This window comes from Chiroxiphia lanceolata, chromosome 9 (assembly GCF_009829145.1).
Source record: "Chiroxiphia lanceolata isolate bChiLan1 chromosome 9, bChiLan1.pri, whole genome shotgun sequence".
In the NCBI taxonomy this organism is placed as follows: domain Eukaryota; kingdom Metazoa; phylum Chordata; class Aves; order Passeriformes; family Pipridae; genus Chiroxiphia; species Chiroxiphia lanceolata.
In genome coordinates, this window is record NC_045645.1 from 149561 (window position 1) to 162876 (window position 13316).

The window sequence follows — 13316 nt, forward strand, 5'->3', positions numbered from 1 at the left end:
CAGCAAACAATACACTGTGCCAGCCAAATGCAGTGTGCTGAGGAAACCTGACTCTGCTGGGCAACCATGTCAGCAATGTACTTTCATAGATTATAAAGCATGGTTCTGCCCTAACCTTTTTACAGAATCATAGAATAGTTTGGGTCGGAAGGGACCTTTAAAGGTCATCTAGTCCAAGCCCCTGCAGTGAGGAGGGACACCTCCCAGTAGACCAGGCTGCCCAGAGCCCCGTCGAATCTGACCTTGGATGTTTTCAGGGATGGGGCATCTCCCACCTCGCCGGAAAACCTGTTCTGGTGTTTCACCACCTTCGCTGTAAAAAACTTCTTCCTTATATCTAATCTATGTCGACCCTTTTTTAGTTTAAAACTATTACCCCTGTCCTATTGCAACAGGTGCTGCTAAATGTTTCCATCTTTCTCTTTTCATTATGACTTTCCTCAGTGTTCTCACTTCAAAGGCTCCCTCAGAGGTTACAAAGCTCCTCTGGATTTTCAGCCTGCTAAGCGCCCTTGCTGATCTCCTGATTCCCTTAACAGCTCTGCTCTGATACTTCAGTCTCACCTGTTCTTGAGGCACGGGTGACCAGACCTTCCAGGTGTCCTTCCAGGTCTCACCCTGGCGTTGTGCAGCAGGGTTAAGACTTCCTCACGTCGGTGGGAAGCATTTACTTAACAAGGCCTGTGTTTTTATTTGCCTCTGCACAACTATACCACAACAAACTGTCGTGAATGACCTGGTTTTAATACCCCAACTCCTCTCTCGTTATTACCAAGGCACAGCAGGTTCCAGCACGTGTGCCTGCCATTGGTCCCTGGCAAATCCAAGATGCTGCACTTTGCAGCACATGACGTCCATCCCATGCTCGAGGCTTCATCACCATGCCTGGTTTACTTTCTGCAGTGAACTACGAGCAGTAAACTAATCCTCCAGGCTGCAGTCAAGACCCAAACTGCTGGCAAGAGCAAAGTTAGGAACTTCATTTATCGCATCTCAAAATAATCCCCAAACTTGGAACTTACTTGATACTACCACCAAGGTTTGCCACCTTGGTCTTAATGTTGCTTCCTCTTTCAGCCCACTTAACGGATAAACGGGGCAGGCGGTTCTCCGCGTCTGCCCCCCCGGGGCACGCAGGGCCCGGCCCCCGCCCGGCCCGGCCCGGCCGCGGGTGCGCAGGCGCCGCCGTCCCGGGAGCTGTGGCCGCGCCGGGAAGTTGCTCTGGGTGTGCCCGCGCCGCTCCCGCCATGTCGGGCTCCTCCAACGTGGCGGCCATGAAGAAAGTGGTGCAGCAGCTGCGCCTGGAGGCGAGTGTGACCCGCGTGAAGGTGAGCGCGGAGCCGCGACGGGACGGGACGGGGCGGACGCGCCGCCATTTCACCGCCCCGGGCCCGGCGGGCCGGGCCCGCCGGCTCCGACCTGCCCCGGCCCTCAGACCTTGCTCGGGGCAGAGCGCCGAGGCTTCACCCTGGGGCTCCGTCGGGGCTCCCGGGCCGGGGCGAGCCCGGGACGGCCGCACAGCCGCGTCCCCTCCGCCGCCGCCCTCCCGGCGCTCGGCCCGCCCGCCCCTCGCTCCCCGCAGCCCCTCAGGGTCCCAGGGCCGCTCCCCGGGGCCATGGACGCGTCCCGCGCGCCCCTTCCGTGCCCCCGGTCCGGGGAGCGTCGCCTTCCGTCGGGCTCTGGTGAAAGGGCGGCCCGAGTCGGGGCGCACAACAGGCTGGCCCGGCCCCAGCGCTGTAAAATGGAGACGTCGCCGCCAGACACACAAAGTACATTGAACTCGTGCCGTGCCGGGGTGAGACACGGCCCGTAACACCAGGGGAACTCTCGGCAAACTGCAGATACGACATACCAGTAAAAGATGCTACTTTTTGAAACTTTGGTCGTTCTGTTTTATGAGTTCAGAGTTACAGCAAAGAAAAGCAAGACAAAGAGTTTTTTCACTGTTCTGTTTTTAGGAAGGTACAGCCTGCCAAAAACCCCGTATGCTATATCTCATCATAAGCATGGCTTTCCAGGGGAGGACGAAATGCCAGTTCAGTCGAGCATGTGAAACTCTAGGCTGTATTTTAAAATTATTTCTGCTAGAACAAGGATCTTCATCTGTTTAATAAAGCCATCTCCAAGACGTTGCTTATCTGTCACCCTTCATGCTCAGAAGTTTAAAATGAAAATTAAACACACAGATTGATTCTTACTCTTATATTCCTCAACTTCTTGCCTTTAAGAAACAAACAAAAAAAAATATTACAATAAAAATTACAATAAAATGGTTGCATAAAAATCTACATAAGAATTCCTTATACTTTTCAATGTAGTTACATCCTCAGTAAAGAGAGTTCAGTGAATTTTAACACCACCTGTTATTTTGACTAGGTTTCTCAGGCTGCCGCTGACTTGAAGCAATTCTGCCTGCAGAACGCGCAACATGATCCCCTACTGACAGGAGTATCATCAAGTACGAATCCATTCAGACCCCAGAAAGTTTGTTCTTTTTTGTAATTACGTGAACTACTTCAGTATGTTTCAGTGGTAAGTTCTTGAATTACAATTCATAAACTCTTTTGTCATTAAAAATAGCTGCCTTTAAATGAGACAGCCTTTTATGAAAGGCACTCAGAAAAGACATCTGACTTTGGCAGCTGGTGTTGGTATAGATCCCCGTTTTGGGCCCCCTCCTCCCCTTTTCTGGTCACGGCTCTGTACTGGACACATGCTGCTCGTAAGTATTACGAGTAGCACTTTGCTGTCAGAGCTTCTGCCAGTTTCTGTTGCTGTAGCAAAGTAGGGGGGCCACCTACTACTGAGCAGCTCTTTGGACTAACCTGGTTGTATAGGAATTCTACTCTCCGTAAGGGTATTATTTCCCTCTTCTCACATAGGATTAATCACCTGACAGCATATGTGGTAAAACCTGATTGTGGCAGATAAAGCAGACTTCAGTTCTTAAACTTTTAAAAACACTTCCAAGGACAGATTAGTGGTGGTCCCCAAGAAGAGCACTGAACCCTATGGGAGGATGAAGCGCCTTCCAAGCCAAAAGAAAAAAGTATGTAGTCCAAGAACGGTAGCAAGGCCCATACTCTGCTCAAAAAAACTACATGGGTAGCAGTTTAAACAACTAGAAACTATTTGGATTTTCATTCCAAAACTTTCATTAGGTTCATTAGCACTACTGCTATCACCATGGAGACTACTCACTCATCTGGCATTCCCTAAGAATTCTGGTGATTAGATTTTAGGCTAACCTCTTTAGAAGGGTGAGCTTTAGATCCACAATAGTCCCACCTAAACTCTTGAGAGTCACAATAACTTAATTATTTTGACCACAGTAAATGCATGATAATTTTACCATGTTCCCCCTTCCCGTTGCCCCTTGACTTGGATCTGTTGGGGATGAGAGCATAGATATTATTTCAAAGCACCCAATACACGGTAGTTAACTGTAGATCACAATCCTTAGAAATCTCATAGCAACTCAACCTTGAAAATTCTGCTTCTGTAGTTGACTTACATCACCCAAAGAACTGTAGTTTTCTAGATTTAAGTGTTAATAGGCAGCTTTATAGAAAGGTGATCACAGTCAAACTAAATTGTTAAGTGGTCTCCCCTCAAACAGACTGTGGAAAGCTTCCAGAAAGTTTGTACTAGCATGAATCACTTCATTTAAAGACCAGAGTAGTAACAGTATAGAAGTTGATGTTTCCCACATTCTTTTGAGCAGTGAATTACAGCAGTGTAACTGAAATGTGCTTTGGAGTTCCTGTAGCTTTTAAGGTTACTTCTATTGTGAATTTTGCCAACTACTCTTATTTAAAAAATATCCTTGTACACTGATTTGCGATCACACTACTGTAGCTTCATCTACAAACAGTAATGCAAGGAAGAAATCAGATTATCTGTAAGCATTACAGACTGATAACTTATAAAAAGCCAAATAAACTGTACTTAATCAGTGACACATACAGTTCCCCATCGAGATCTGCCAAGGTCTAGTAGTTCCTGGGTGTGGATGTCAGGAAATAATGTTTCCTCTGTGTCTAACACATATCTACATACACAGGGCATAAAAGGCTTAGTATTTTCTTTCTCAGTTACAGCCTTTGGAATGGAACACTTGTTTCTGTTTTAGTTACACTACCTATATGTAAAATTCCTTTACTTTGCTGCATCTCCTGCAGGACTGCCTGAAGAGAGGGGGTTTCTTAGTTGTAATTCCTGGTGTTTTCTCGATGAGCCAATGGCATTCATGTTTGCACAGTCAGCACCACCTCACTGAAGAGGAAGTGTAGTTTGTTAGTTACACAGCAAACTCTTTGCTTTGCAGAGTAGGTGCTTGATGTTTTAGTGCGCACAAAGTGACGGGGAACAATTTTTTCTGTTCTTCCACCTAGTAGTTTGGCTTCCTGGAGAAACTAAGCTTCAGTTCTTTTGTAACAGCTTGGATTACCTTATTGTACTTTTGGGGATAGTTTCATGGTTTTAAAAGTTTATTGTTTAAACTAATGTTTTATAAAAGAGCTGTAGAAAAAGAGGATTTTTTTCCTTAATAGCTGTCCATGGCATACTCTGAAGAAATTAGAAATATGAAAATTAGAAATTAGAAAATGCTTCATTTAGCACTGATACCTGTCTAACTAGATTTTGGGCTTGTTTTTCAGATCTTTTACCATCTTCTCCTACTTGCTGATGTGTGTATGAGCAGAATGCCTCAAGGAGCGGCCTGGTTTGAAGTCTGTACAAAAGCTTAGCTTTAACGTGCCAAATCTAACTCTACAAGTGCTACTGTCGTCAAACCTCTTACCATCTACCTCTCCAAATGAACTGTATGCTAGTTCCGTATTTCTGTTTCATAAGGGAATCAGTTTTATATGCCAAGCAAAAAATAAAAGTGTCTTGACTTAGTCTGGTCTTGAAATTACTGTAAGACATTGATTAACTTTTGGATGTTGTGACACCTCACCAGTCACTGCCTCCCTCTGCAGCAGCTGGAGAGCAGATAGAGGAGTGTCTAAATATTTTGTGCTGCTGCAAGTCTGCCTGGGGCTAATAGTTGTACAGAACAATGAGGCTTCAGCAGTACTATACTTAGAAGCATAACAGAAATAGAACAGAAAAAAATTTTTGACTGCTAATTTGTAATTCAGCTATACAGCTGTGCCGTATCACAGACACTGAATAAAGACAAGGAGTAAATTATCTTTTATCTTAATGAGTAATTCTACCCTAGTAGATGACTTACTCTGTGAGCCATCTTATTCATTAAGTAATTAAAAAAAAGCACTTACAGCTGCACATGAAAAGAAAGTAACTCAAAGAAAACTTGGCTTTTTAGCTGCCAGTGAATGTGCCAACTTAAGGCAAAACAGTAGTTTATTTACAGGTAATAGCAACTCAGGTATAGCTATGATGCTGAAGAAGCATTTTTAAAATTTTAATGGGAAAATCCTGCTTAGACACCTCACACGTTCACTGAGCAGCATTTTTAGATGAGATAGCTTTATGTACTTCCTCTAAGGGGGTTTTACAAATTCTTTCCCATCTGTCTTTGTTTCTTTTCAACTGCTTTGGGTATACACACCTCTTGTCAATACGATATTTACAAAAGAGATACCTGTTGAGTCAAGCATATTATTTTTGTAATTTCAGCAACATGGCTATTTTATGCAAGATGTTAATGAAATAAAATACCATGGACTTCCTGGATTGCAAACTGCCTTCTCAGTATTCTCTAGATAGGAGAACATTCTTGGAAAACTATCACCATACTGTCAGGGAACAGCATACTGTAAGTTAGAAAGAGGTTTAAAACATTTGTCTCTTACCTGTTAATTGAAGATGTCTGGGTTAACAGAGAAAAATCAAAACAGAACTGTAAAACTAGAAATACTTTATTTTGAGAATTTCTCTAACCGACGTATCTGCTGTCTTTGATGTTGTGAAGCATAATCTACTTCTACAGCACAGCAGCAATCATGGCAAACCTTCAGTGATAGCTAAATTATAGGCTGCTCAAACATTGCCATGTTTTTCCTGCTAAACTGGAAAAAGTCACTGTCCTTGTCATGTTGACTCCAAACAGGAAGAAAGACACATCCTACTTGATCTGCTGCTGTAGAAAGTGTTATTGTGTGCAGTTTGTCTTTCTGCAGACATACTGTTCAGTATCATTATTGTTAGAAGTCTGAAATCATCCATAGTTGAAAGTAGCTGCTGTATTCCTGGTCACCAGCAATTCGCAGATTGCACTTATAAGTGGAATTTTCTTCTACTTGTGTCCATTTCTCTACGCTAAAATTTAAAAGAAAAGTTGTTTACCAACAAATTCATGCAACAGGATACAAACAAGGATGATCACTCCAGCTTATAGCAGGATAGGCAGTGAAATGTGTCAGTTACAGTGCAGTTGCAAATAAGTAGTCATGGTATATTCCCATCCTTTCTATTTTTAATTTTGACTTGCAATACAGCAGAATGTTTCTGCTTTGTCTATTTTGAGAAATAAAGCTCTAAATACTTCAGTTAAACACTTCTGTATTGACAACTGCATTTATACTGCTTTTCTAGGACAAGATTTACAGTTAGATTTCATGTCAGATTTATTCTATCCAAGCAGGATGATTATCATTACTTAGACATACCTTATGAATCCACTCATATTCTCCAAATTTGGAATCAAAAGTTCCTTTTTGAAGTGACCTCAGCTTTAATGTAAAACGTGGCCCAAGTTCTTGAATTCCCACTTTCTTTTCACTCTTGAATATATATCTTGGGGAAGAAAAGAATTAAAATTAGGAATCAAGTTACAAGAGTACTCCCTCTCATTTATAAATGAGTTTTGTGGAAAACATCACCTGTGGAATCTGAAAAAGATGTAGTCTCGCTGGTTGTGAAATGTAGCTACTTGTCTTCCAACGAACTGAGGATCATGCGGGAAGAGAGAAGCAAACATGCGGCCAAGGGAATGGCCGAGTCGCGTTGTGAAATTGTTCAGGATCACTTCGGGGACGTGCTCTGTGGGCTCCTTCCCTTTTCGCTGCAGTGAAAGAAGAATGCAAAGAACAGATGGAATGCAAAAGGATTTTAATGTATTATCAGAGAAGAGTTTGACAGAGGGAGACGAGAGGGCTGATAACATGCCCTAATCATTTTTTCAAACACAACTGAAATTCATAAAGAAGTAAAGGAGCAGCTGGTAACATAAGATTCTTTAGTTCAACAATATAAATTAAATGAAAAAGCACAAATAATTTTACATTTCCTCTCTCCTGCACCAATTTCTACTCTTGGCAGAACCGGGTGTAGCAAACAGTGCAGTCTACCTGTCAGAGGAATATTCCCTCTGTACTAATACCAACTAAGAGCATTTTACTGCAAATTATTTAGGGCTAAGTAAGCAGTATTTACTACAGAAGTGACAGAGCTATAAGAATAAGTAGTTCCTAGTCTTGAAAAAATCCTACATCTATTGAAACCTTTTCTACTGCTGATTTTTATATACCCTATCGTCTGCATGCTATACATGGGGTATTCCCTATTGATGTAGGGAATTTTAACTAAAATTGTAGCTGCTATTTATTGGCATGACTATAAAAATACGTGGCAGACAGTTACAGAAGTTCAGCAAATAACCTCGAAAATGGAAGTAGAATACACTAGTCCTTAAACCCGTTAGTTTACAAAAAAACCACTTTTAACAAGATCGGCTGAATCATACAAAAGTGCAGTTTTGATAGTTCAAGTAGACTGAATGTATTCATCATTAAGCAACAGACTGTCCGTTTCTCAAAATTTTTTGGAGTCTCACCTTTATTTCTTTGCGTAAACGCACACTACTCATTCTAAAATGAGCAGTTGGACCATCAGGCAGATGACTTAAAACAAGACCGTCTGTGCAACAAGTTAAAAAAAAAGGATGGTAAAATTCAACATGTAATTTACAGAGAAACATTTTATGCAAAATGCAACATTAGAGTATTATATCTATAATCCATGCCCAATTTACAAGGTTTTGTTATATTTTCAAACATACATTCACAGACTAGATAACTAGTGTTCTAAGTATGTCCATTAAATTATGTTTCAATAGCTAATAAGAGTTATCCTCTATCACCTTCCCAGTTATTAATTGGTAATGTTTCATCTAGTCAGCAAAATGAAATGAAACTTCCTGGTCAGAAAAACTTGTTAATTAATCAAACTATTAAATTTACTAAAATAATAACAATGGTTATCCATGCATTACAGACTAAAAGAAAATAAAAAGCCAATCTACACACTTTCTTTAATAATTCCAAGTTCCATAAGCCATTAGATAGTCAGGGTGGCACAGTGATTTTTAACTCTCTAGTTTGCACAGCAAAAAGAAAACAGCATAGAGTTGATCTCTGATGCACTCTACAGAATTTTTTTCTTTCCTCAATAAATAGACAAAAGGTTACTTGGTATTTTGCGATCTTCATTAATGACAATTAAATCCGTGAAGTCTCTTGCAATACACTGTGGAATAATTCTTTTCAAAGCCAGTCCTCTTCGATAGTAGACATGTGAGTTGGGTATAACAGTAGCCAGCTGTTCACAGAATCTCACTGTTCTCTGCAAAACAGGTGAATTAAATTGCAGAGTGGTAAATTCAGTGCCAAATTCAATTATTAGGGGAATGAAAGGTTGCTCATTTCAACTACCATCCTTGAGGATACATTACTTCCAGTATCTCCATAAATGCTTGAAGATAAATTATTAAACCACTTAATTCAATTAGTGGAAAAACATTCATTTGCTGTAAAGACTGCAGCACACCAGCACTTGTGTTTTTTTTAAGGACTCTTTTTTTCTTCCCTCAATCATAGAAAAGCAGGAAAATTTCAAAAGCATAACTTCCAAACTCATTACTTATTAAGGACACAAAGTTCATAGCATTTCAAAGTACAGTATGACTATTTCTTCAGGAACTGAAGATGTCTGTGTTTTTTGGATAAACTCTCTGTGGTGTACTTTTTCTTCTATTTTTAAAGCATGTTTTTTTACGATTTTCACAAACATCAGTAATTTCTCCAGCTAGGCAATGTAGATCATGTCAATACAAGAACATATGCATGAGGTTGTTTTTTATTATGAAGGAAACAAAACGCTACTAGAGAAGCCAACAGATTACATACATATATACAAGGTTATTGATAATCACTGAATGAAACAACTGAAAAAAATCCACCATGAATGCTACTATTTTCAGCTTTATTTTATCAATCACAGTATAAAAACCTTGGTATCTTATAACCACTTGACTGCTCATAACTTTCCAAGTAAAACACGTACCCCACGAGGTCGGTCTGATGTTGTGATAAGAATCTTGGGAACTGTCTGTCTGTTGAAATATGGTGCAAATTCATCAGTTGCTTCATCAAAAGCAACCTGGAAGAACAGAAGTCTTGTTATTCCACCATGTACAAAATAATTGAAGAACAATTGTTCAATCTGATGTAAGTTTCAATTCACAAGATCTATTCGTAATTAATCATCCCAAGGCATGTGGTTTTTACGTTTTTAAGAATCCAGTGTGATGAACACGGGCAGCTCTTACTATCAATACCAGTAATGCAAAAGGCAATTATTTAACACAGATAATGAAAGAATGACATCACCTCTTAGTGAGGCCATCATGTGTATAAAGTAATTCATCAACACATTAACAGGAGAGTGCTGAATATTCAGTTTCATCATTCAGTTTATGTCCCTTCTTAGAAAAAAACATTTAACTTAATAGTACATGCAGAAATTAAAGCAGTTACCTCTTCATCATTGGGATCTACAGTGGTTTCGTCATACACTCGCTGATTTTCAATAGTCTTTGGTATGGGTTTTGGAGGTGCCTAAAATACATAAGTTTATTAACATAACACATTAATGTAATTATTAAGTATATTGCAAATACCACATTCATACTACCATGATATTGTGTACATTTCTACACAGAACTGAAGTATTATTTATTTTATGCCACTTTTAAAAAAAGACATTGCAACATCACTTTGATTAAAAATATGCACAGGTATTGGGACATCAGAGAGCATCACATGGAGGAGAAGCATCACCAGAACAGTAGCAATGCTTAACTTCAGTCTAATTAAGAAACAAAGTTACAAAAACCCCCTGAAAAAATAGGAGAACTTTCTATCCCCTTTTCTTCCATGGAAGAAAAGAGCTTTACTTTCAACACAACACTTTTTAACCTTGACATCTACAATTTAATGACCAACAGCCTATAATGTTTACCCTGTTAACTTACACTACTCTTGTGAGACTACTATAATACAGAAACTCACATTTGACCTTCAACCAGGTCAGTAAAGGAAGCAAAACCCTTGTTCATGGCTAGGCTTCGAATCCAGCAGACAACTCGTGTGGGCATAGTTTGGTCAGATCTGATTGTTTTAATTTATATAGAAATTACTATCAGAGTATAATTCCTAATAGCATCAACACAAATGCCATAGCAATCACAGCAGACAGAGATGACTTTTCAGGAAGGGCCTTCTTTTATGCCATTAGCTTAAAACTCACCCTGCCTGATTACAGCATCTTTAACACAGTAGAAACAATATTTCTTAGCTAATTGATACCTCTGCTAGACGATAGCATTTCTGAAGGCTACCACAGCCAGCAACCACAGAGATGACAGAATTACTGAATGGTTTGGGTTGGAAAGGACCTTTAAAGGACATCCAGCCTCCCCCTGCAGTGAGCAGAGGGACGTCTTCAACCAGATCGGGTTGCTCTGAGCCCCATCCAACGTGGCCTTGAATGTTTCCAGAGGCATCCACCACCTCTCCGGGCAACCTGCTGCAGTGTTTTATCACCCTCACTGTAATCGCCGCTCCGTTTCACTCAAGTCTGTGGAGATAACGTTCCCCTCACGAAGCTGAGGAGCCCCAGCCCAAGGCTGAGCTGCAGTCCCCAGGTGCGCCGTGCCCGCCCGCGGCGGGGCAGGGCCTGCCGCGCCACCACAGCGGCCTGCCGCGGCCGGAGCCCTTACTTTGTCTCCGAGGGCCTCTCGCTCCTTCCTCCGCTTCTTCTTGGCGGCCAGCTTCTCCTGCGGGGAAGGGGCAGCGCTCCGTTAGCCAGATCCGCCAGACCCGAGCCTCCCCCGCCGCCCGCTAACAGCCCGCCCCACCTTCCTCTGCTGCTGCTTCCAGCGAAGGAACATGAAGTGCCGGCGCTGCTTGTTCTTGATCTCGGACACGCTGAAGGTAGGAGGGAAGAGCACCCGCTGCTCGGCGGGCGGCCCGCCACGCTCGGCAGAGCTACCGCCATGCTCCGCCATGGCGCTGCCGCCGGCACCCACCGACCCCTGACCCTTGGCCTCTGCCCCGCGGGGCGGTGCCGCGCATGCGCCGGGCGGGGCAGGGCGGGGCCCTGGGGGCGGTCCGGGCTGTGAGGGAGCGCTCGCGCGGGGGTCGCAGAAGCGAGGAATATGCGGAGTTGGAAGGGACTCACAAGGGTCATCGAGTCCAGTTCCTGGCCCTCCACAGGACCAACCCCGAGAGTCACACCATGTGCCTGAAAGTATTGTCCAAATGCTTCTTGAACTCCGACAGGCTCGGTGCTGTGCGCACTGCCCTGGGGAGCCTGTTCAGTGCCCAACCACCCTCGGAGGGGAAGAACCTTTTCCTGATATCCAACGTAATCGTCCCCTGACACAGCTTCACGCCATTCCCTCAGGTCCTGTCACAGAAAGATCAGTGCCTGCCCCTCCACTTCCCCTCATCAGGAAGCTGTAGACGGCAATGAGGTGACCCCTCCATCTCCTCCAGGCTGAACAAGCCAAGTGACCTCAGCCTCATATATCTTCCCCTCTAGGCCCTTTGCCATCTTTCTGGCTCTCCCTTAAACACTTTCTAGTAGCCTCCTATCCTCCTTATATGAGCTCCTGCCAGTGCTGAGGTGTGGGGTCTGAGTCCCTTCCATCAGGATGGGCAGAGCAGTACAGCAGCAAGCTCAGACCTTTGAAAGAACAATTTGGGGGCAGGGAGGTGTTGGTTGTCTAGAATTTAGTTATTTAAATGCAGAAATCCATAGAGATTTTTAAATGCCTGGTGTTGAGTTGCTGCAATAACCTCAATAAATCATGAAAGCCAGCAGTGCTAAAGATTCCAGGGCTTGGCAGCATCATTCACCTTCCTTCTCTCTCCTCCAACTCTTGGCAGGAACTCATGGGATTTCCTGGATTCCAGATACCAAGATACAAGAACAATCTGAACTTTGCTAGCCACCAATGCAAAACTGATGAGAGCTGTCCACGGCTGTGCTGACAGGCTGCGATGTAGGTAGGAGTTCTTACCATCCCCTGTGACCAGAGAGGCCCTAACTTGGGGCACAAGTCTGTGTTGCTCACAGTTCTGGCCAGCCACAGCTCTAAAGCAGTTCAATGCAGATGGCCTTAAGCTGAGACAGAGGAGATCCAGATTAGATATTAGAAATATTGTTTTCACTCTTAGGGTGGTCAAGCACTGGAACAGGTTGCCCGGGGAAGTGGTGGAGTCACTATGCCTGGAGGTGCTCAAGAGGCATCTGGATCTGGCTCTGGGTGATCTGGTTTAGTAGTTTAGGGGTTACAGGGGCAGTGCCAGGTGGATGGTTGGACTGGATGATCTTGAAGGTCTTCCAGCCCTGATGATTCAACGGTTCTGTGATTGTGTCACCCTGAACTGCTCACAGTACTCAAAGCGAGGTCTGCCCAGTGCAGAGCAGAGCGGGACAATCCCCTCCCTCGACCAGCTGACGATGCTGTGCCTGATGCCCCCCAGGACAGGGTTGTCCCTCCTGGCTGCCAGGGCACACTGTGATGGTTGCTTGGTGTGCCGTGGACAGGGCTGGGCCCAGGGCCGGGGTGGCACAGCCTGCTGACCTTCAGGGACCTGCAGGGCCAGGCTCATTGCTCAGCAGGCGGAAAACGTAGAGATAAGATCAAAGTATTTAATAGGAATTATTGCTGCAATGTAATTTATAATCAGGGTTAACTATCAAAATGGGAAGCTTTGAGCAAACATGACACACTGATGGGTTTACGTGACAGTAACATTGTGGCCCAGCAATGCCTGACCCTGTGCACACATTCCACATTCAGACTTTTGCTCACAGTGACTTAAGTGGTGGGGAGCATCTGCTTAACAGGAACCATAAGGATTTGGATGGTAATGTTCCCAAAAGTTATTTTTATTCCATTAAAATCTGTTGAAACTTGATGTTAAAATGAAACAAGAACTCCTACTGCAAATTAGAGATTCAATTTACATAAAGCTAGAAATGAGGTTTTCTGT

General features: G+C 43.2%; 2 protein-coding genes across 2 annotated transcripts; one reads left to right on the forward strand and one right to left on the reverse strand.

The window, feature by feature from the left end:
• The first annotated feature begins 1125 nt into the window (after positions 1-1125).
• GNG5 (G protein subunit gamma 5) lies at positions 1126-4918 on the forward strand. Its single transcript, XM_032696066.1, has 3 exons — positions 1126-1328; positions 2377-2532; positions 4662-4918. Exons 1-2 carry the CDS (start codon positions 1248-1250, stop codon positions 2500-2502), a joined length of 207 nt encoding a protein of 68 aa, XP_032551957.1. The 5' UTR covers positions 1126-1247; the 3' UTR covers positions 2503-2532; positions 4662-4918.
• A 955-nt stretch (positions 4919-5873) lies between these two features.
• Positions 5874-11371, reverse strand: RPF1 (ribosome production factor 1 homolog). Its single transcript, XM_032696065.1, has 9 exons — positions 11171-11371; positions 11033-11089; positions 9789-9869; positions 9316-9411; positions 8442-8595; positions 7808-7890; positions 6855-7036; positions 6642-6768; positions 5874-6291 (listed from the first exon to the last, which is right to left on the reverse strand). Exons 1-9 carry the CDS (start codon positions 11318-11320, stop codon positions 6250-6252), a joined length of 972 nt encoding a protein of 323 aa, XP_032551956.1. The 5' UTR covers positions 11321-11371; the 3' UTR covers positions 5874-6249.
• Between the last annotated feature and the right edge of the window lie 1945 nt (positions 11372-13316).